Source organism: Hetaerina americana, unplaced genomic scaffold, assembly GCF_022747635.1.
Source record: "Hetaerina americana unplaced genomic scaffold, ioHetAmer1.1.p SCAF_6, whole genome shotgun sequence".
NCBI lineage: Eukaryota > Metazoa > Arthropoda > Insecta > Odonata > Calopterygidae > Hetaerina > Hetaerina americana.
Genome location: NW_027287205.1, coordinates 28,475,843 through 28,501,664, shown reverse-complemented (window position 1 = coordinate 28,501,664; position 25,822 = coordinate 28,475,843). Strand labels below are relative to the sequence as shown.

The window sequence follows — 25,822 nt, the reverse complement described above, 5'->3', positions numbered from 1 at the left end:
TCGTCGTGCAACTGCCCATGTGCTCCCTTGTTAGAGGTACGGCAACCGATGTTTACCGTACGTCATCCTCGTCGACTAATCCTATTGGTTCACTTTTTTAGCGCGCCATCTACCGGGTTTTCATTTCGCGCAAGCGCTTCCATCTTACGGATATACAATAAACTACTTCGGATCTCAATTTGCGCGTCGAGTGTCGAAGGGAAAATTTAATATTTGTTAAATCCATGCCGCCAAAGTGTTAAGTTGATGTCTCCTTTTGAAATTGGTAGGAGAAACAATCATATAAATAATTTTGGACACTCATTAACGGCTTTTGTCAAATAATAGTGATCAATTTACTATCATAGCCGTGCCCGAAAAGTCCTACGATGCAAGATATTCCCAAATTTTATTGAATCAGATATGACACAATTAAACTGTGAAATTTTATTTTCGAAATGCGCAAACATTTAAACAGAGAAAAAATATTACTAGGGATATGAAAGTCGTCATTGACGAGGGTTTACATATTTTTTTTAGGAAGGAATTAAATTTCATTTTAAATGTATATATGAAATATAGAGTTACATTTTGCTAAATATTATTATGTTCTGTCAATTTACGCTGTGTCAACGGTCTTGCTAGCGCAAATATTATCCTTGTGAAATGAAATATGACCAATTAATTGATAAAATAAATAGAATACGCGGCAAAACTTTAATCAATGCCTTATGCATAAATTTGAAATCGATCTTAAACGCTGATTTCCAAAAACTGTTTGCAATAGGGAAACAATACTTCTGGCAAAATGTATGGGAACATTTTATTAGAGTCACAATGCTTTTGCCAATTTTCATAGTGAATTCAATTATAATATTACTTCAATATGATAAAACATGAAAATATGACTCTGACTGCCTAATTAAACCTATGGGTATTCATTCAAAAGCTCGGTTTCAATCAATAAAGTGGATTTCCTGCCATTAGAGGTCAATGGCTTAAATATAAAATATAACATTTGTTTAAGGAAATACTAGTACATTTTTCAAATAATTTTGATTTCATTAGTATTTCACTTATAATTTTTCCCGCGTCTTATTTTCATTATATCACCAATACTAATTTTCATCGCTGCAATTCATTTTCCAAGCATGGAAAAAATCAATCATGGGCAAAATTATCATTTCATAAATAATTGACGTCTAATTAGGTCAAATGAGTTCATAAAATACGGTAAAACCATAAATATAGTAATCAACCCGAAGGTTGGATTGGTAGCCGATGGTGGAGTTCACCCAATGAGTGGAATTTACACTTCAGGAAGGAGGCAATTCCTTTCCCGGCTATGGTTTACCAGGAAGATCTGTAACCCGAAAAATCGCAGCCCTTGGATGAATCTGAGGGTGTCCAGAGAAGCATCCCGGAGGGCCCGGGAGCCTCCGGTCAGAAGTCCAAAGCTCTACCCCTGAACTACCGCGTCCGCGGTACATGTAGTAGCAAAAATTATATCAGTACAAGCGTTCTGGCTGGTTAGAAAAGCAACATGGAGGAGCGGTTTTCATACTTCTTACAATGTACAAGTACACATAAGGTAGGTTTTGGATGGACAGACAGTGTACACTTATACTATATATTTCTTAGCCTCGCCTAACAAAAAAACGGATGTCCCACGATACGATAAACCTTTCTTCCATTTCACTTACATTCTTTCCCCCTTCATTCTGTACAACCACCCATTCCTATTTGATTAACATTTTCCCCTCTTATCATTAACATTCCATTGCCAATCAAAATGCTCAGCATTCACCTATCCAACCTTCTTGGGATTTCTACTGATAATTCTCCCTCCAGCCCCACTATGAGCAGAAGTTCCTCGTTTGTTTTCATCTCTGTCCATATCCTTTTACACACCCACATCTCAAAACCTTCCAATCTATGTCCATCATTTTGTTTCAATGGCCAAGTATTCCCACCGTATAAAATCATGCTCCATATCAAAGTTTTGATGACTCGTTTCTTAAGATCCTAAGTCCACATCACCCCTGCTATTAATTACCTCTTTTTTGTGGAAACTTCTTCATCCAATGCAATTCTCCTTCTTAAGTCCCTACTACTTTGACCATTTTGGTCTAAAACACTTGAGATTTTTAACCTTCTTTTATAACATTCAAATGAGCTTACCTCTCTCTTGAATACTTTGCCTCTTGAGCATCATATTTTGCTTACACTGATTCATATCCCATACTTATCACAACTCTTTTTCTAATATGCTCAGCAATGACTGTAGCCCCATTGGCTGACTGACTCATTGCAGTGTGATCCTAGAGAAAATCTGATTTCATGAATTCATCCATGCCATTTCCTCTACATATAAAAAGCAAGGGTGATTATGGACAAACATCTTCCTAACACTGCCCAACAGGACACCATTAACTACATGCACTTGAGCAGGTTGACTCATGTACAGGTTATGGATTAGTCTCATATCCCTCCAATTTCCTTGCATCTCCTGCAATTTATTTATTAATTCTGCCCAATTCACTTAGGTTTATAAACTATTCATAAGGCTATCACTAATCAATTGGTTTCAAAGATTTGTTAAAGAAATTAGCAACATCTTTGATTAATGAAATTTGCTGAATTGTATATATGAGGGTCATCCGGAAAGTAGTACCCGTTCGTGAAATAAAAAACACAAAAGTAAATATTAACAAACATAAAAAATTTTATTTGAAAGAGGATACTTTAAACTACTTCTCAACATAATCTCCAAGCAAATTAAGGCATTTGTCATAACGTGTGACAAGTTTCTGTATTCCTGCTGCATAGTCCTTCGCCGCCAGCTCATTGAGATACGCGAGGGACCCATCTTGCACAAATTTTTGCATAATGCAGATGGTGTTTAACAATTTCATGAACAATTGTTCGAGAAACATTGGGAAAATGCTCACAGATGTCATCAATTGTGACGCGCCGATCGTTCCTCACGAATTCGTCAACTGAGCTCACCAGTTGGTCTGTAATGACAGACGGTCTCCCCGAACGCTCATCGTCGTGTGTGTTCCCCCTCCCCATGTTGAAGTTGCGACACCACCGCCGAACAGACGACTCGTCCATTACATTGTCTCCATACACCTCCTTTAATTGGCGATGAATATCACATGGGCGAACGTTTCTTGCATTGAGGAATTTAATCACTGCCCTCACTTCACAACTGGCGGCGTTCTCAATTTTTTTAAACATTGTAAACAATCACAGAAACAACACAGGCAATGCTAGCGTCACGCAACTTGGCTCAGAGAAGGCAGACAAGCCACTGAAGCTATCTGACCTCGTCCAGCGGCTACTCGCGTCGTCAGCACTTCATGCGGCACGAACGGGTACTACTTTCCGGATGACCCTCGTAAAAGAATCTTAACACATAAAATCTTATCAGTCTTAAAAGATTAGGACTTGATCACTCACTCTTAATGCATACACCAAGAGATTTGCTGCTTTGTGTCCTTATCCGCAGATTGTTTCCATTACATTAAAATTGAACAAATAAAACAAACATTAGATGATTTTCAAAGAATATTTATTGCGACACTTAAACAATTTGTGCACACATTTCATTTGAATAATTTCATCGGAATGTAAAATCACAATCTCATTACCAAAAACCACAATCATCAACACAAAAGTGAGGTTTGATATGCAAGAGGATAAAGCACTCTTTGTCGAACACTACAATTTATGACAGGGTTGCTACATTTATGAATTACCTAGGTATTTGAGGTCAAAATATCAAATTTCACAGGGAAAAATTTCAGTCTGGGTAGACATTCCATAGATAAATTTGGCACAGTACTGCTTTTCAAAAAAAAAAGCAATTTTCTTGTACTAACACCTAAAGCAGTCTTCAATCCACCACATTGTCAGTCCAAATCCAGTCTCAAAGTCAGATCATCAATATACCATCATATTTCTAAAGCAAGTGATGTAGATGAATAACCACTACCACTAAACAGTCAGACTCATCCACCAATTTTATTTATAACTTGGGCAGCTGATAATTTATCGTTTATAAGCTATTTTTTAATCAATAAATGTACATATGTAAGAAATGCAGGTACGTGAAGTAATAGAATGTTGATCAAGATATTTTCAGTTTGCAAAACAACTTTCATTTGCTCATGGCATGGTCTTAAGCCTTATAAGTGTCATTGTGACTATTGCAATAGGTAGGCTATGATGGATAATTGATAAAAACTTCATTGAACAAAAATAGAGAATTGAGTCTATTAAACATCAGAACATGGGAGATCAATTTTTTTTTTACAAATAAAAGGCAATAAAATTATCAAGTCAATACACTGGCGAGCTCTGATAATACCACAGCAGCGGTATACCACCATCATCAGGCTGATATCATTAACTACATAAACATTTTTTACAATGATTACTTAAGCCAGATTATTCTTATGACGCTTACCACCAATTAACAATTTTGAAATTTTAGCATCGCTCACAATACTTTTCCGATTTTTCTAAAATAATATTTTTCATCCATACATGAATTTCAAGGTATTCCACTTCATGAATTTTCCATTTTAAACATGATTTTGAATGCTTGTAGCAACCCTGGACCTCCAAAAATTTCCAGAAACCTGTTTCTCATAAAATCAAATGATCTGAATTTGACTGAGGAATATCAGCCATTTAAAACTCATCACCTTCAAAAGCTAACAGCTTAGTGCTCTGTCCACTTAGCTACCACACCAAAAATTGTAAAAAATATGTGAACTAAATATTGTAATTATTATAATTAGTATGACTTTTGTCAACTTATTTGGAGCATAACAAAATCACAGTTAACTATTATTGTTTTTGCAGGGAGTATATGTTAATAGGAGGTACTTGAGAACTCATCGATACAATCATCAGCTACAACCACTAAGATAAATAACAGATAAAATCAACAATTTTTTACAAAATAAATTAACATTGAACAACAATGTGGAAGAACACTTTACTCTTAGACAATAACGATATTATAACATAAACCTTCAATAAGATGCACACACTGTGAGATCATGTTCTATGAAGCTGCACTTTAACTAGATTAATAACAAAATAATGATGCTGTACACAACCATGGCTAAAAAAATAATGAACATAAAACAAAAAAAAATTGATCTATCACATTTATATTTCGAAATCAAGCCTTGCCTGCGGGCTGTGACAGTTCTGGAAACAGCTCTTGAGCGACAACATCCACCAATGAATACGCAAGCTGTAAATATAAGAAACCTATGACTCAATTGAAATAACAGGCAAATCGGAAATAAATTTTTAAGCATAGTATTCATAATTGAAAGTAACAGATAATCAAGCACGACTGCAGACACACAATGTTACTCCACAAACACAGCAAGAATGAAAGAGTAAAAAAAATACATTTCTAAATATTAATTTTAACCACCTCTGGGGAAACCGTGAAGGGTTATATGTTATCATAATAATACTTTATAGTTTGCATAGTAGACATTTCATGCAGAGTTTAAGGGGCTATTAATGAGAGAATGGAAATATTTTCCTTCATGTTACTAACTTTATTGCTTACGGACACTTTCTATGGCCAAATTTCTTTTCCAAAAGACACCTTTTCTTTTCCTTTATCCAACTTAATAATTATTCCCTGGATTCTTAACTTCTTCAGTCTTTCACCTCTTCAACTCAATGCTACAAAAATAAAGTTCAATCAATTTTCCCATCTGCTACTCGGAGGAAAAATATGAATGTGAGAATCACGAGCTTTATTTAACCCCATCCACATGCATGAATATGATAGCATAGAAGGAGTGGTAAGTCTTTTGGTATGTAGCAACAATATGAAAAAATAAACAACATTACAAGATAACTCAGACAAGTATTATTTTCCATTCTTGTTAGGGAGACTTGGTATGGAGTGAATTTTGTACAGTGAAGTAACTTAGGCACTGATGAAAGATGCTAGGAATTGGTGGGAGGCTTCTGAGATGTGGGTGTGGAGAAGAATGGGGAAAATAAAATTGACCGAGAGGAAAACAGATGGGTTCTTGGGAATAGTCCAAGGGATACATGGCATTTTAACTGGTGATGAAAAGTTAAAGAAAGTAATAGAGGGTAGGGGATTGAGCAGGTGAAGTAGGGGGACGAAAGAAATGTGCATGTTGGACAGAACGAAGGAAGGAAGAAAGTGGGTAGAACTCAAGGTTTAATGCAGTGTACAATATTAAATTTTGTCGTATTAAGGGAGGGTTAGAAATGCCATGTGTTCTTAGCACAGACAAAACTTACCAAAGTGGTAGACTACCACAATTAGAATAAATAAATATAATTGTAATTTCTAGTTTTGCTAGACATTATGGTAGCTAATAGGGTTAAATATAGATATAGTTACCATTCAAAGAAGTGCAATTATGAATAAGTACACTTAAAAACCTGAGTTAAAGATTAATTAGTAATTAATGGGAGTCCACTATTTAAGGTGGATTTTGGATTAAGTTAAATGATCATCGCTACATTTCTTGGTTTCATCAAACAAGATACCCTGCCACCCCACACTAGAATATACTGTTCTTCAATTCAGAATTCATTCCACCTCCGTTCATTCCATCCAACGTGCCTATCCTTTTCCCACCCCAACCTTTGCCTACCTAATGTTATCCCTTCTACCACAGTCTTTAACATTCTATCCCCAATCGTCCCAATTAAAATTCTCTAGATAGCTTTCCTGTCTCTTTTTGATTTCTCCTAGGAATATCTTCTCCTCGTCCACCATGCCTAGTACCACTTCTTTTGGGCCATTTCACTTTTCCCATCCTTCGCCACCACCACATTTCAAATGCATCCAATCTACACCCATCATCTTACTTCAGCGATGACGTGTTAAAACTAAAAAAATGCTATATACTAAAATATTTATGTAGCCTTTTATTAACCTACTTACTTAATGTCAAAATATTAACACACTGAAATCATGTAATTACAACCCACATACATGAATATAATCAAGACGTACAACAGACACCAAACATATGCATTTTATCTCAGAGCCAACTTTCCCCTCATGAAAACAATACTTTCTCATAAACTTTGTTTTCATCAATCAATTTGCTGATGCTGCCCATACGTAAATATACATTGAAACTATTCTGGTGCTAGAAAATCTATTAAATATTTTTTCTATTAATTCTGATGTGCATATCATAATACTTAGAATCAAATACTAATTCTTAGAATTAAATAATACTAATACTTAGAATGCATAATACTTAGAATACATAATACTTAGAATACATAATACTTAGAATTAAACCCAGTACAGTTATATTTGAACTCCAATAATTTAACTTGGACCCTGAGAAATAATATGATTTCTAAAAAAATTACCATGAATTTACAAAGATTTCTCGGATTTTTTTCCTAAAATATCAGTGAATTTAAACTCACTGGTATATGAATATGTATTTTGAAGTTTTAACTAGAAACAATTTCTGTATACAAAAATGCACATTCTATTCGCGAGTATTTGGAAGAAAACTTGAAGTAAATACTATTCCTAGTCGTAGTATTTAGGGTAGGCGATTGACAGCTGAGGTCATTTGCGCCATTAGGGATGGACAGGAAAGGATGAAGGGTGGGGAGAAACCCGGCATCTGAATTAGCCTGCTCTTTATGAAAGGGCTTAACATCCCCGCAGCTTAACATCCCATCTGACGGACAGCATACTCACTCAAAAAGCCCTCTACAAAGCACCTCAAGTAGGGATTGAGAGACCACTGAAAAATATTCAACACTGCCGGGATTTGAACCCGGGACTTCTGGGTGGGAAACCAGTAAGATAGCCCCTGGACCATCTTGATCCCCAATACTATTCCTACACTGTTATTGCATTATAATTATAAAATTGTATCACTTAATTTCAGAACTGTTTCTAATATGTGTAAGATATATTTTTTTATTTTCTGCAAATGACTTACCGATACTATTGCATGCTTTTTACAATGCATCCATTTAATACTTGCATTTTAGCAAATAAAGCTATACTAACATTATTATAATTATCATAGAGACAGTACAAGCCACCAACAACTCACCTGTTTGTTGAGTGGTGGACTTTGTAAAGAGGAATGTATAACAGATAAGCCAGGGATGATTCGAAGAACAAAAGGACGAATCCAAAATGGCAATGAATTAAAACGTGCCACAAGGGCAGGGCCAACTTCCTTGAATCTCCTTGCCATACTCTCGGCCTTCAATGCACTGGCTTTGGAGGTCGGATCTTTTGGTGTAAACACCACACCTGAGAATAAATTCACATCTATCACTCGACAGGCCAAAGTAAAAATAAAAGAATGAAGCATGAACGGTTCATACTGACATGTCAGACACCTCCAAGAGATAACAAGTTAACCTGAAAACTGCATTTTACCAACCTTTCAATCGGCGGATTAGCAATGTAATGTGTGCTGTAGAAAGACCTTTCCTCAACAAATAGTCCACAAGCCATAAAAGAAAGGAATTGAAAGTGTTCTTCAGTAGCACACCCAGAGTTAAGCATATGCGAATTGCAAATTCGCCCGCTCCAAACACACGAACAGCTGAAAATAAATGCAAAGCATTAATGATCTGCACTTTTATTCCGATGTGACAAAAGACATAACACATTATATGCCCGGGATAAGAGACTACGATCACGTGGACAAGAATAACTGAACATTCTGTCTAAAGAAGACAGAATGGAATCAAACAAAATACATGATGATAAAAAATTCAATTTTAGTTCTACTTCATTATAAGAAAGGGGATATTTCCCATACTTGTTTTGGTACTTCATAGGTATTCAGTCCGGAAATTATTAGATGTCAAATTGGGTAGAATTATACTTTCAAAACTTTAAAAGAATTTGACTACGAGCAACATTTTAATCAATTCACATGAATGCAAAATTTTTGCATACGTACTCAAAAAATATCACTTTGAACTCATACATATATTATAGCACTGCATCAATGGAAGAGGTCCACGTGAAGAAAGACCTTTAGCCATTAGTGCTTGGCTAAAAAATCCAAGGAATTAGTTATTAATAAATTACAAGCAGCAATAACAAGCAATTTGTTATAATGAGCATTTTTTTAAACTGTTGCAAATACTACCTTGATCAAAAATTTCCCGGAATTTATTCGAAACATTTTTTGTATTCGGTTTTCGGTATGTCCATCAGTGCTTCCTGCGATTTTTCCATTACTTCCTCTCGGCTGCTAAAACGCGTTCCCCGTAATGGTTTTTTAACTCGATTGAACAGAAAGAAGTCACAGGGAGCCAAATCAGGTGAATTCGGTGGCTGTTGGATGGTATTTGTTGCATTTTTCGTCAAAAAATTACGAATAATGATAGCACTGTGCGACGGTGCGTTATCATGGTGCAAAATCCACGAGTTTTCTGCCCACATTTCTGGTCTCTTTCGGCGAATTGCTTCACGCAAACGTCTCATAACGCCCAAATAATACTCTTTGTTTACTGTCTGGCCTTCTGGCAAAAATTCATGATGCACTACACCGTTGTAATCCATGAAAACCGTCAGCATTGCCTTCTTTTTTGACTGAAAACGACGTGGTTTTTTTGGTCTCGGCTCATTTGGTGAACGCCATTCACTTGCCTGATGTCTGGATTGCGTGTCGTACTCATAAACCCACGTCTCGTCTCCAGTAATGATCCTTTTGATGAATGTGGGATCGGATTCAGCCTCGCAAATCATGTCTTTTGCGACGTCAACACGGTCTCTTTTTTGCATGAAATTGAGGTCTTTTGGCTCTGCTACACGACGGAAACCCAAATCATTAACCACAATGTCTTGGGCGGATCCATAGGCAATGTTCAAGTCCTCCGCTATTTCTCTGATGGTTAATTTGCGGTTATTGACCAACATTTCTTTTACTTTATCAATTTTTTCACCGACTTTCGATGTCGATGGTCTGCCACTGCGTTCATCATCTTCGATTGACTCACGACCACTTCTGAACCGCTCGTGCCACTGGTAAACGACCATTTTTTTTAGAGAATCGTTGCCGAAACACTTTTCCAACATTTCCAACGTCCGTGCGCCACTAAATCCGTTTTTTACGCAAAATTTAATACAAGTTCGTTGTTGCAAATTTAAATCCATTTCTGAAATTGTAAAAAATCGCCAACACACACAGAAATAGATGTACTCTTGGCTACGTAACTTTTGCAAATGTCAAGTTATGACACTAAGATTTAAAGGGAATATCAACAACAGATGTACCAATTTAACAAAAAAAACAGAACTCAAATCGGAACGATGGGAGCGCCACACGGTGGTTATTCCGGGAACTTTTTGATCAAGGTAGTATATTTTTTTGAGATTCATGGTAGTTTATTCGTACGTTTTTATATAAGATCTTACCGAGGAAAAGAAAGCAGTCAAATGCACTGTTCAGAGACAGTTGTGGATGAGACTTAATTGGCACTGTTCCCATTACTGGGAAAGGAATGGTCTTTTTCTTGCAGCCTCCGACACCAAAATCTGAATCCGAGTTGTCACTGGCCAACCCGAAATTGTCCCCAAATATGGAGCGTGTGAGGCAGCGACCCATCATTCGTCTCCCATCCTCACTTACGTCTGTCCACTCAAACTTCCTGAGAAAGAAAATTGCAAGAGCATTAGCAGTTTGGGCAAAGAATAATGGGATAAACATTACTTTATGAATATGCCTCGTATAACGCCAAGTTAAGCAATGCAAGAGATACCCTCGCCCAGACATAAACAGTGATCACACCCAAGTGGTCATGGACAGCAGACTGTGATATGATAAAAAGTAGAAAGTAACATAGGAATCCAGATGGAACACAAAGATATTCAAGGAAAATAAAGCAAGAGAAAAGTAGCTGGTGCGTAACTCATGGGTAAGGTGGTAAAATCTAAGGAGACATGGATAGTAGCTCAAATAAGAGACAACAGAAAGAAACCCTTATGAAAGCACACAACAATTCAAGAAGGCAAAGTAAGAGTGGATAGAAAGCTGAAATCAATGATAAAATATGGGAGGGAAACAGTTAAACTAATTATCAACTGGTGACAAAACAATTTTGACAGATAAAAACCAAATCCCACATTACCCAATATGCTAATGGACATACATGGGAAGGCCCAGAAGTACCTGGCCTGACCTAGAGTTATTTGCGGTGGTTGTCTGAAAAATATCACTGAATTAGAAAGTATGCAATCTAGAAAGCATATGTTTCAAGTTTGAAGACGCCACATTGTTACGTAATTGTTTGGCAGCCATCAATAGTAAACTTTTTCGGTGAATTTGTGAAAATAGAGAAAATTGATTATCATCATGTGATATACTTTTATTTGAAAGTCCTCAGCCCAACCAATATAAAAGCTGAACTGGATTATACTCTGGGTGATTCTGCTCCTTCGTTTACAAAAGTAATATATTGGTTAGAGAAGGAAGGCGAAGACCGGTCATCTGCAGGCAAAGTCATGGCATCGGTTTTTTGGGATGCACGTGGCATAATTTGGATTGAATCTCCAGAAAAAGGTAAAACTATCATCAGCGAATATTATGCGAACTTATTGCAACGTTTGAATGAAAAAATCAAGTAAAAGTGGCCGCATTTGGCTAAGAAGAAGGTATTGTTTCATCAAGACAATGCACCAGCTTACAAATGCTGTATTGCAATCGTCATAATTAATAAATTATAGTTTGAATTGAGATCTAGATCTGGGTAGCAGAGTTTAAACGAGGCTGTACGGGTTGGCAAGATGATCATCGCATTGGTCAACCAAATGAGGTGACAACTCCAGAAACGATGAATAAAATCCACAAAGTGATACTGGATAATCGTTGACTGAAAGTGCGTGAGCTAGCAGACATAGTAGGCATTTCAATAAGTGCGGTACATCACATATTGACTGAAAATTTGGACATGAGAAAGCTGTGTACAAGATGGGTGCTGCGTTTGCTCACACTCGAGCAAAACCAGTGTCGTGAACATATTTCAATTGAGTGTTTAGCAAAGTTTCACAACACGAAAGCAGAATTTTTGCACCATTTAATAACCATGGATGAAACATGGGTCCATTACTTCACACCTGGGACAAAAGAACAATCAAGACAATGGATTCAAAAGGGAGAACCGCATCCAAAGAAGGCGAGGAGCATTTCATCTGCAGGCAAGGTCATGGTGTCGGTTTTTTGGGATGCGCGTGGGATAATTTTCATTGACTATACGGAAAAAGGAAAAACTGTCAATGACAAGTACCATGAAAACTTAATGCAATGTTTGAGCGAAGAAATCAAGCAAAAGCGGCCGCATTTGGCTAAGAAGAAAGAGTATTTTCATCAAGACAACGCACCAGCTCAAAAATCCATTATTGCAATGGCAAAATTCATGAATGAAAGTTTGAATTGCTACCTCATGCACCCTATTCCCTGAATTTAGCCCCCTTGAATTATTTTCTGTTCACAAACTAGAAAAAATGGTTCGGTGGTCAAAGATTTTCCAACCGTAAAGAAGTGATGTCGGCAGTCAATGATTATTTTGGGGAGCAAGACAGTTCTTATTATAAAATGGGTATCGAACTTATTGAACATTGCTGGGAAAAGTGTAAAGAGCTGAAAGGATATTATATTGAAAAATATATACTTTTTTTCCAAAATTTTTATGTTTTCTTTGTTGGGTTGGTATTTCAGGAATTACCCTTGTATAGCAGGAGAAGATGATTACAGTAAAAAGAAATGGAAGGAATACATTGAAGAACTGCATTATCAAGGGCCCAAATCATGGGAAGGCGACTTAATTAGAGAAGAAATCCTGATAGAAGAAGACAACCTGGGTCTGGAAATACTGAGAAGAGTATTAAACAGAGCTGCAAAAGACCTGAAGAACAACAGGGCACCAGAAATTGACGAAATAAACAGAGAAATAATCAAGACACTTGGAGTCAAAGCCAGGGCTACCCTTTTTGGAAAAATCAATTACAATGACAGTAAAAAACTACCAGAGTACTTCGAGAAGAGCATGATGATTACATTACTGAAGAAACCATGAGTAGATAAATGAAAAGAACAGAACATGGAGCCTGAGGTGTCACAAATTAAAAGTACTTTATCGATAATTCAAAGAAAAAGAAAAGACAGAAGAGGGCCCCAAGGAAAACTAATTCAGGATCAGAAAAAAAACTGATGAGCAAGAGAGGCAATACTCACCCTGTGGACACTGGTTGTAAAAATTATATACATATGCAAGCCGTTATATGTGACATTTGTGGACTAAGCCAAGGCCTTTGACAACATTAAATGGAACTACAAGGTCTGTTCAAAAAGTTTCTGAACTTTTTGAATAGCGTGCCTCCAGTTGGTAATTTTTTAATCCACTTGGAGGCATTGTATCCGTGGAAAATTCCTGAATAAATGGTATCAATCACTTTGTTGATTAGTTGCAGCTGTTTATGAGAAAGGGTGTTCATGTAGTCTGGCAAAAAATCAGATCCAGAGAAATGAGCTCTTTGAAGGAGCAGCTTTGTGCAGTGAAATTCTGTATGAAACTCTGAAAATCCTTTACGGAATCTTTTGAGTTGATTACCGCGGCTTATGGTGAGGATGCTACGAAACATACTGCGTGCTACGATTGGTTTACCCTGGCCAAAAAGGGGCGGCAATCAGAAGAAGAGGACAAGAATTCTGGATGACCATCAACTGATGACTCCCACATCGAGAAAATGAATGATTTCATTTAGGCAAATCGAGGTTTGACTGTCAGGGAACTTGCAGAAGATTAGTGTGGTATCTTGATCGGTTCATGCTATGAAATTCTGACTAAAAAAACCTCAATTTCCTATTTGGAATGAAACACCTCAATTTTGGATGTACAACTATGAAAGGCTGAAATTCTTCACCTTCTTTTTGATGGCCTTGAATGCCAATTACCAATTTAATTCTATTCCATCAACTGTAAATGAAAAAAATAGACTACCTACTTTTAAGCTATAAGGTTTTAATTAAATAAAGTTCCCGACCTAACAAAGATATAAGACATTTTTTCCAAAATTTTCTGAGTCTGAAACTTTTCAGACCAACCATGTACATGATTATTCAAGTAAATATCAAAAGGGAATTAAAGGTGTTACTGCTAAGGTTAAGGTGAAAAGCATATACAGTGGAACTTTGCTTAATGAGTACCTCACACAAAGAGTAATTAACATAACAAGCAAAAATATTGGTCCTGAAGATGACTTACTTTACGAGTGACATTTTGCATAGAGTGACAAAGAGAGGAATATTCCTAGATTCATTGCATGCCCTCTGCTGAAGTTTGTCTCTAGCACTCTTTCTGCTAGCCTCTCAGCTTCGCCAGTGATCACACATTTTTCCCAACTTGTGTTCAAACATATTATTACTGATTTCTTTTTGCAAAGTTCAATAATTTTAGTTTTTGTTTTAAAATGGTTAGTTTTAAAATTGACCCAGAACAAAAATCCATAAGAAGAAAGCCATAAGAGAATAAAAATAAAAACTAATGGAAGGGAAAAGTAAAATCATTGAGAATTGGGAACAAGGTATGCATGTGGCTAATCTAGCATGCACAACTGGAAAATGGTCAATATCTATGAATTGCATTTTCTTCAAGAACTTGGTAAACATTAAGGAGATTGGCATTGGATCCTTCAAAGAGAGAGAGAAGAGTATCTATGTGACGGTCATGTACTCTCAACGATGTTGAAAGGTTGCTTCTCATATGCATAACGAAAAGCAATTGCAATGTGACACCATTAACAAGAATATTATTTGTGAGAAGGGGAAAGTGTTAATAAGATGCTTGAACCTCAACCAACCTCATTAATAAGATGTCAAGATCATCAACGGCCGAACAAGTACTTAAGGGAAGCTGTGCATGGCTCAAGGAAGAGTTTATGAGAAAAACCACCATCCGCGGTATTGTAAGGCATCATGAAGCGGCAAAGAGTGCTCCGAATCAAAGGCATCAGAGAACTTCATCTGTGAATTCAAAAAGCTCGAAAATTCTGAGGGTTACCTGCTACAACATGTTTTTGATTGTGACGGTTGTCTTTGGCAAGAAGACGCACAAACAAACCTATATTTGTGCACATAACAGTAGAACAGAATGCATTGCCCGATCACAAGCCAATGAAAGGCTGTCTCATGCTGCTAAATTTCACAAATGAAAATGGCGATTTGAAAATCAAACCCCAGCTTGTTCACCATTCAGAAACTCCACTGGTCTTTAAGAAATATTAAGGACAAAACAACTGAATAAATCGGATGTGGAGGTTACGTTTACCTTCTTCATCGTTTCATGCGCACAAGGCATCGCTCTAACAAGCCAGTGGCAATGCATGCCATAAATTTACTTAACGATCATTCTGACTAGCATGCATACCAAATTTTGAAGCATCGGCAAAAATAAATGTCTACATAGTTTTCTAGTAAAAAGGAATTAGGCACACATCATAAATAATTAACAATTTACTTTGATTCTTTTTTGTTTTCACAAATTGAAATAGCATTCCCAGTTGCTTCATTCCAAGATAGAATAAAGGGTGAACATGATCCACAATCCTAAAAAATCTATACATAATTTTCTTTGAATACACCATACACATAATTATTTTTTTTGGCATGGAATGCATTATCGCATATTATATTAATTTATATGCAAAAAGTTATTTCACTGAATGAGTGCTTTGCTTCATGAGAAAGATTGCAGAACAGATTATGCTCATATCATGAGGTTCCATTTTAATTCTGAGTGTCACAATCTGTGTAACATTTAAACTATGTTTAGCCCAAACTTTTCAAAACAGCACACACTTTTCAAAAAAAAACAACTGATTCAGAAACACCAATCATTATTGATCGTAAGGAGACAGTTTTGCTGAGTGCCTCAACATTAAAATTTTTTTCAGAAATTTTCAATTTGCAAGTGATATGAAAGATTGCAAGAACTTGCCATATGTACAGTAACAACATGCCAATAATTGGCACACTTAAGACAAAATGCATTGACACTAACCCTCCGACATTGGAACTGGATGATTTGATCCGCTGCACAGAAATATCTGGAACCACTGGGTTGCCGGTAACTTGGGATATGGAGGGGGAGGCATGGGAAGAGCTGGGTATGGAGGAACATGTGGAAGATGCCACTTGAATGTTTGAAGTGGCAGACGTGGAGCTGATGAAAGCTGCCAAAAATGGTTCAAGGTGTTGTCCCCTCTCTTTCCGCAGACGGAGGGGCAAAGTTGTGCGCCTTATCATTCGTCCAAGATTCAATTCGGACACCATCCCACCGACCATCATTGGAGGACCCCCAAATCCTTAAAATGCATTGAGAGAAACATTTAAACACATATTTAGACAAGCAAATAATTGATCATTTCACATAAATCACACAATGCCACATCAAATACAGGGTACATCACTTTTAATTAAATTAATATAGAAGTAAGAAGATGTTCTCGCATATCAAAATAGTTATCCTTTCCCCCTTCTCTAATGCTAAACTGTGAGTGGGAAATTATTTTTACAATGCACTATACCACTTAACATGATTCCAACTGGGGTCTTTGGGAATTGCCATAGTTAAAAGTTATATTAAAAATAAAAAATGTGACTGGCATCTCAATTAAAAGATACAATAAGGTCCCATTTTAAAACAAGGTCAAAAATTTTCTAAGAACAGTTTAATAGAGGCTACTTGAACTTGCCAAATGACATATTTTATGAAAAGCACAATTTTTTTTTACAAGGTCTCATTATGTTAGACTAGTTCTTGCAAGACACTTAGTTCATATCTGTAGTACTTCTCTCCCAATAAAGGTAAAAACTTTGCATGCTTAACTTTTATTCGAGACTATTTGAGCTCCAGAGAGCTGAATGCACAAGTCAGTACTTTCAAAATGAAAAAGAAGTTGTCCTTGTGACCAGCTAAAATTTTTAATTTTCATTGATAATTGTATCATGAAATAACTTTGCAATGGATATATTTTTATCTATTCATTTTCCAGAATCACATACGAAAAGGACATTTAATTTTAACACATGCCATTTTAAATAATCTTTTTAATATCATTATTGTCAATGAAAATGCTTTTAACTTGCCTTACACTAAAGTGCAATTTTTACATGAATTGTTCATTCAACCAATTTGGAAAACAAAAATTCACATTGTCACAGTAAATTTCTTTTGAGTGACTGCAGCCATTAATCTCAATTTGCATTCAAAGGCATGCATTTGTATACGGCAAGACTCAATAGATATCTATGTTCACTTTTAAGCGATGGTATAGAAATTCAATTTAATTTTCATGTTAGAAACAAATCACAAATAGTATTCTGCGATATGAAAACAACAAATGCAACAAAAAAAATCATGTAACAAAGGATATTATATTTCAAACTGCATAAAACTCATCTCAATCTTTAAATATTGTCATACGGTTCAGCATCCATCTTGCTAACGATCCGCTACATTGCATATAAATGACCACAGATATATTGATCTGGGCAAAAATAACAAGGAGGTTAATGTAACATAACAGAAACATAATGTTCAATGAAAATATTGCCATCTCCATTAAAAATTCATTAAGTATATTTATGCCTGTTACTCAGAATTTATGAATAGTTAATAACATGAGGCAATATTTACATTAACCCAAAAAATTATTTCAATGTATAAGTGGTTGAAACCATTAAAGAGGGATGGGAAGAACTGGTAATTGGAATGTAAGTTGGTGGGGAATTCGTAAAATCAGTTAGGTTTGCTTATGACCATGCTCCATTTGTCAATTCAGCCAAGGGGTTTGCAAGCATTACTGAGTGAATTGGAAATTCAGCGCGACAGGTATGGGCTGAGAATCAACATCAATAAAACAAAGGTTATGCGATTTTCCAGAAAGAAAATGCCTAAGCTAAACATTAAAATAGGAGGGCAAAAACTAAAGCATGTAGAACAGTTTATGAATCTCGGAAGTGTTTTGGACCAAAATGGTCAAAGTAAGGGGTACGTAAGGATAAGAATTGCACTAGGCAAAGAGGCTTTCACAAGGAGGAGGGAGCTAATGACAGGGGCGTTGAGTAAGGATGTTAAGAAAAGGCTGTTAAAACTGCGATAAGGAGCATAGTTTCGTATGGTATGGAAACATGGTCTCTGAAGCAGGAGGATGGACTTAGATTGGAGGCTTTTGAAATGTGGGTGTGGAGAAGGTGAAATGGAATGAAAGAAAAAAATGAGGAAGTGCTAGGTATGGTGGGAGAAAAGAGGGGATTGTTGGGAGAAATCATAAAGAGGCAGGAAAAATAGGTCATACTGATCGACAGTGAGATGTTGAAGACTGTAATAGAGGGGAAAATGTTAGGCAAACAAGGAAAGGGCAGGAACTAAATAGGGAAATTGGACAGGATGAATAGAAGAAGGAAGTGCACAGAGATGAAGAAGGACTTAGAGTAAGTTGGTGGCTTGTATTTTTTTAGGAGTCATAAATATTTATAAAATATTTATTCATAAAATATTTATTCGGTAGTTGTTGCCATCTAAAACCTACCTTTACTGGTAGATTACCTAATAAAATTAAAAACCTATATCATAAAGCCATTGTGTTCCTGGATGTGGTTGCCGGCAATAATGGATTATTCTCATGTACCCATATTCATTGATGTGTCTTTTCCTGATACATTACATTGATTATCATTAGCAAGGCATTTTTTACTCTGTTATATTCATTATTACATTATATTTTTACATATTATTGCTGTATGATGTATACACATACTACACCATGAAACTACATAAGAAATATGCATTTAAACAGAAAATGAAAAACATTGTATTTCTTATTATTCTCACTGTCAGGCATCTTTGGTAAGATTTTGAATGTTTCAACTGTGGCTACTGGGGTACTAACGTGTAACAACCATAAACACCAAAATAAAAATACGATGATGAACATAGAACTGTGGTAAATTACATGGCTGAATATTACGTGTATGTCAAATGTCTTACCCAAGTAACCTCCTGCATTACTCGAAGCAAAATCAAATGGTGACCGTAGAAAAGTGTGAAGGAGGTCACTGCCTTTTAAATTTGGCATTTGCAGAAGTTTTTGCAGATATTCTTCAAATATCTGTAATTGGAAGATAGAGTAATAAAATTAAATGTTTGCAAATTGATTAAGATTTTGCTCAGTGTAATCTTTATGATTATTGATTCCATATGTTATAAACATCATTATTATGTACTTCTACTGTTGTCTATACCATAGTTTTGTTTCTATGTAATGATTAAATCCCATTCCGATACTATTTCTCCTATATATAACTCTATAAACATGATGATGCCACATTTACTAACGGTCTTTTTATGATACCAATGCATTACACTATACTCATTTATACCAAATCTCGCTCTTCTGTTCCCATTTTCTTCCGCCAACAAGATAATTTGCCTTTTGAACTTTGCGGGGTACAATTCTCACTAACACACACCGGGTCTTGGTTCTTTGCCCATGCTTGATTGCCTTGCTCTCAGGAAGCTATCTAAAGGAATAACCTTGAGTCCAACATTTCCCTGACCAACAAATATTGTGGCATCACCCACTTGGGAAGTATTAAGGAACAAATATTCACCCCTTTTCCCTTCCTTTGTTCATGTTTTGCACATGTTCCCAACCCCAATTCCGAGATTCGACCACTCAATTCCTGCTAATACCCTGAAACACGGTTTGCCCTAAACACAAACCAAGACATCCCTAAGAGCCAATGTCTGTTTGAGCCTAAGAAATACTGCGTCTTAGAATTGCGTTTACTTTATTAGATTTGAAGAAACTTGGTAAATCATACTCTTTTATTTGGCTAGTGAATTGCATCACTTCAAAATTGCATCATTCAATTAACTACCAGCTTCTGCATATGGCACCAATAATTTAACATTAAAAACCAAACTGTATTATTAACTATCAACCATGCTATTTTTACTCTATTCATCCATTTCTTGAGACTGACACTAGCCACTTGGTATTTCGATAAATGCATAAATAAGTGCAAAGGTAGTATGTTTTATGTTTTCAATACTATGATGACAAATATTGTTGTATGTAACCATCTATTGATAAATAAAGATGATAATGATTTAAATCTTTGAGAGCATTCATCTTCACTTTCCACAAGACTTCCTTTGCCTATGAATTCCATGATTTTTATTAAAATGCATGCAAACTGCCATTCTTCAAAACCACATTATTACAATCGAATGCAAAATGTTAACTTATATTTTAGCACAAACAAAACCAATCCCACAATTTGAATAAATTACATAAAAGAAGTTTTATGAAACAAATTCATTTTCACTTCATCAATGGATTAGGAGCTGATGCTGATGAGGAAATGATACTCACAGGTCTTCGTGAATGCATGAACTCAGCCCCTTTGGGGCCAAACAAGACCCTCTTAGGTGGGAGATGGTTGTCTGGAAACTCCCCATGGAATTCTACCAACTTGGATTCAAGAAGATAAAAATCACTATACTTCCTTTCGACAGTCCAATTGCAGTCTGAAGGGATGTCTGCGTGAAGAAAAGGATGTTTTGATAACACATTATTAGAGCGATTATTCATTCAAAAATCACCATAAGATAAGACTGTCTGTTGGTAGTGTAATACTTAAAAGAGTCAAAATCACCACATGCTTTGTTTTCCCACCTACATTAAACTTAATGTTTTCAGGTCTTACAAGTTAAAACATAAAATAATGAATTACAATTATTATAGGTCACACAAACATCTTTATTATTCTTTAATAAGTTTCACTTTCATGCAATTGCATTTTCAAGGTCTGCACTTGATGCAAGGTCACATATTAAAATTACTAGCCATCTGTGAAAAATCGATCCGAATATTACAATGTTTGTGGTTAAAATACTATATTTTTCATTGTTCCACAACTCACACCAACATAATGTAATTTTTTTGATGGGACGATTGTATAATTAGTGTAAATAGCCATATTATGGAGCAAGTGGACATTTATACATATAAGCAAAATGTTTGCAAAATATGGTAGAATAATTAAAGAGAATGATAAAAAAGATAAAAATATAAATGAATGCTAGCAGAAAGGTTGCTGGTAGTAGATTTCAGGGCAGTAAACTCTCAATTATCTGTGTGCAGATTATACATGCTATTCTCTCTTTGCTTCACCTCAAAATTTTAATGAAATTACAATTGCAAAGATAATTAAATTATTTGGAACTTCCTATACACTTAAAAAAAAAAAAATAGATGTCTGAAACACCTTGACTTTCTTAAAATTTTTTCATTAAGATTACAAAATCATAAGTTGTCAATTGTAGTTTATGTTTCAATTTAAACATTATTTCTGAGAAACTGCGGGAGATACCCCAACAGTAACTTTCATCGGAGTCATCCACTAAGTGTGCATTATAATGCAACAATTTCAGAGAGTAAAAATTCCGGTCAATGCAAATGACTTTTACACTCTGAAATTGTTGCTATGTTAAACATCATTGCTTCCCTCACATTCATTAGCCCAGAGAATTCTGTATTCTCCAATGAGGCGAGCAAATATATTGTTCTACTATGCAATAAATAAGTCATTAACTATCTACAGGGTATTATTTTAATTGCTTCTTTAATTACTTAATATATGACGAATATGAATACAATCATTGATCCTTGGTCAATATTCATCCTTCAAAATTTATTTGTTTTTTCCTGGTAATGTGATTGGTTTAGCTTTCTGACAATACATTCTCTTATTCACTTAATCTTCTGTATACTTTTAAGACTATAATTCCACCCTAATGAAAATAGCCGAAAAATGAAAAAAATTGTTTTTTCCATTGCTAATTAGCCACACAGAACAAAAATGGAAAGTTTCCATGAATGTATTTAGTGGCGATAGGCCTTCTAAAACCTACATTCAAAGTAGGTAGAGCATCTTGATTGGTTGATATGAAGTCCTGAGGTAACAAAGAGAGCGAAGTACAGTCGAGCCCAAGAGATTATAGTTCAAATACAAGTGATGGCATTTAAGATCTGTCCAAGACCTACCTCTGTTCATTAAATCACCTATGACAAAAATGGTTGACATACAAACACTTGAAACTGGCCTCAGCATCAAAGTCAAGTAGTAAATGGCATGCCAATGAAATTCATGCAACCATAGGATTTTACTCATAGAATCTTAACATGGAAAACAAAAAACTTAATCCTGTACACCAATTAAATCAAGTGGTCAGATTTTCAAGGTGAACATAGATTTTGACCCAGTGTATTTACTACGATGACCTTGTTGAGCTGACCTTGACCCTGACCTTCTCCTTGGACGTCAATTCTCCGCACGTGGATCAAGAAGGTCGTTCCAGGGCTCCTTGTGTTCCCGCCAATCGCCCCTGCTGTGCTGTTTCCTGATGATTCTCGCCTGACCTGAACATTTGGTATAGTGACACGCCATGCACTCAAATCCCTAGGCTCCAATGACCTCCCACTCGACTCTTCCACCTCAATGAAGTCGGAATCACAGTCAAGGTCATCTCCTTCGTCAACCTGCCAAAATATAACATGAATCAATTTGACTAATTTGAAATTATAATTGGAAATATGACTAATATGAAAAAAGAGCCAGATGAGTTTTTGCAAGCTTCTTAGTCATCGCCCGTAAGAAATGAAGTCAGCACTCATTTAATTCTTCTCTTACTCTTTCCAGATAGGAATTCATTACAAATATTTTCTCCCAAGAGACAGGAAAAACCTTTTTTCTCTCACACTTGAATGATACAACGTAGGAAACTCCACATTTGAAATATAATAGTTCGAGAAGAAAAAAATTCTTGGCAAATCTAGTTAATAATTGCAATTAGTTTCAGTTAATAATTACAAATCCCACAGCATAACATGAAACTATTTTGTCAAAACTTGTTAGAACATCCACTATAATCTAAATATTACCCACACTAATATTTCCATCTTTTTCCAACCATTGGGCGTGAGCTTGCAAAAGTGATGCAAAACCAGGGAAATATTTACTCTTTCTTCTATTTTAATTAATTACAACTATTTCAGAATCTATTTTATGGATTTTACTTTTATTATGTGTCTATCACTCAGTGGAATTTAGAACTAACCCAATTTTACATTAAAAACCCTTCCATAACATTTTTGTTGGAAAGGCTGGAAAAGACAAAAAAAGATAAACAGGAGAAATCAAATTCCAGGAAATTGCAGGAGATGCCTTGACAGTAACTTCTGATGGAGTCATCTGCCATATGCACATTACAATGCAACAATTTCAGTGACTGAAAATCATCCCAGGCAAGGCAAATGATTTTTACACTCTGAAATTATTGCGGGAGAAATCTAATTTCATGAACTAAAAGCAAATAAGGTTATAAGATGTTAGCAACCTTCAAATGATATAAATCAAGTGGTACAGTTATACTTTGGTAAAAAAAATGAGCACATGCAGGAGGACTGCAGCATTTATCAACATCTGAGATACACTTGATCTTCAAAAAAGTTAATATAAAACTGTTCTGTTGCTTATTTCTTTGGGTTAAACATATTATATGAAGATTTACAATTTCTAGGCTTAGTTGTGAGACTATTATCTGGAACAATGGCACAACTCTTTTATTCAACAAACTTAACTGTACCATCTTCATATTGCATATAAAGTGCAGATTCAGTACAAATTATGATATCCATTTGCTAAACTCACATGAATATTTACTTAACTCATTTTTCCAGCTATTCAAGTTATTTCTGTGCCAAAAGAAATTACAGCACAACAATTATTTTAAAAGCATGTCAACTTATAAAAATATGTGCAAATAGACCAAGTTTTACTTTACACATTATATTATGTTTTCCATGATTTCTAAAGCATATACCTGTAGCCTTTGTTAAACAAAATATGCAAATTTAACAACAGAATTCTAATTTCTATACCCATACAACAAGAAGAGTGAACAATATTCATGTAAATATTGATTGGACTAAAATTATATCACTTGAGTCACAATATTCTTCAAGTAAAATAATAATTCAATTTCTTTCTCCATAAAAAGCTTAAACAACCTTAATGAATTTTTAAAAGACGCAAGGAAATATAAAATATATTAAGCTTCCTATTTGATTGAAGAGTACCTTGAACCCTGAATAATACTTGGAAAGACTTCAAGGCAGAATAATATTCTTTTTGTTAACACTATTTTCTTGTTTAATTAATATCATGCTATTTGATTATGTTACGCAATATACCCCAACTCTGGTTTATTTATTTGAAACATATTACTGAACAAGCAAATCAGTTGCCTTCAATGCGAATTGATTCCACAGTTAAACCAGAAATTTCACTGTTTCAAAATACCCAATCAAGAAAGAGAAATTCTAACACTTACAAAATCTCCTTCCCCCAAATCTCCAGCATCAACAACATCTCCGGAGCCAATATCACCCGGATCCATGTAAAACACAGTCTGACCTTCAACTGGAGATGACCTCAAAGCTCCACGTATCTTTTGTATCTTGCTGCTTAACTTGGAAACACCCCAGCCCTCACTTTGTTTCTTGGATGACCTTGAACAAACATCCACACACATGTTATTTAAGATAGCCCAACTTCACCATGCTTGCCATCAAACTCTACAACATGACTTTCTACAATTTTTCTATGGTGTTTGTACAGGGGTTAATGAAATGGATTGCCATACAAGGCTGTGCAGGGAAATCCATTTTAACCAACCTAAGAACAAAATTACACGACTTAAGTAGAATATAACAGGTATTACCCATAAATTCTGATTTCTTTTACAACACCTACATTTGCAGACCCGAGCTGATACTAAACCATTTATCCCAGTTGCAAAACAAACACTAGGCAGATTAATTTTCTAACATGACACTTTATAAATTAACCTTAGTATAAGTTGTAACAATAATGAAAAAATTGTGAAGGGAAACTTTACCTAAAAATTATCCAACTGGCCTACAACATTGCATTGCAGCAAGGGGTCTTAGGGCACAACCCATAATTGAGAAAAAAAACTGCATGCGAAAGCCATAAATTTATACAATCCACAAACAAAACATGGCATACATTCATACAAAAACTCTTACAACTCACACACATGCAACAACTCAAACTACCAACTAACATACTCATGCACCTGCAAATATACCCAATGTCTTTGCAATGTTTGATTTTGTTCCGACTTGTAAATTCAATGTTTTTAATATTTCGAACCCGACTTTGGTTTCTTACTACGAGGGTCATCCGGAAAGTAGTACCCGTTCGTGCCGCATGAAGTGCTGACGACGCGAGTAGCCGCTGGACGAGGTCAGATAGCTTCAGTGGCTTGTCTGCCTTCTCTGAGCCAAGTTGCGTGACGCTAGCATTGCCTGTGTTGTTTCTGTGATTGTTTACAATGTTTAAAAAAATTGAGAACGCCGCCAGTTGTGAAGTGAGGGCAGTGATTAAATTCCTCAATGCAAGAAACGTTCGCCCATGTGATATTCATCGCCAATTAAAGGAGGTGTATGGAGACAATGTAATGGACGAGTCGTCTGTTCGGCGGTGGTGTCGCAACTTCAACATGGGGAGGGGGAACACACACGACGATGAGCGTTCGGGGAGACCGTCTGTCATTACAGACCAACTGGTGAGCTCAGTTGACGAATTCGTGAGGAACGATCGGCGCGTCACAATTGATGACATCTGTGAGCATTTTCCCAATGTTTCTCGAACAA

The 25,822-nt window shown here is 35.7% G+C and overlaps 1 protein-coding gene across 7 annotated transcripts in view; it reads right to left on the bottom strand.

Moving 5' to 3' along the window:
• Positions 1-3,539: 3,539 nt before the first annotated feature.
• LOC139694960 (sorting nexin-14-like) overlaps positions 3,540-25,822 on the bottom strand; it is a 43,710-nt gene continuing 21,427 nt past the window's right edge. For 6 of the 7 annotated variants that reach the window (XM_071593497.1, XM_071593504.1, XM_071593498.1 and 3 more), the window contains 9 exons: positions 24,475-24,652; positions 22,378-22,621; positions 20,453-20,619; positions 19,063-19,183; positions 16,072-16,375; positions 10,433-10,665; positions 8,442-8,606; positions 8,103-8,308; positions 3,540-5,254 (listed from right to left, as the gene is read on the bottom strand). In XM_071593497.1, coding sequence (XP_071449598.1) covers positions 5,180-5,254; positions 8,103-8,308; positions 8,442-8,606; positions 10,433-10,665; positions 16,072-16,375; positions 19,063-19,183; positions 20,453-20,619; positions 22,378-22,621; positions 24,475-24,652 — 1,693 coding nt within the window. In that variant the 3' untranslated portion in view covers positions 3,540-5,179. The remainder of the gene's footprint in view (positions 5,255-8,102; positions 8,309-8,441; positions 8,607-10,432; positions 10,666-16,071; positions 16,376-19,062; positions 19,184-20,452; positions 20,620-22,377; positions 22,622-24,474; positions 24,653-25,822) is intronic. The other variant, XM_071593503.1, reaches the window with a different exon arrangement.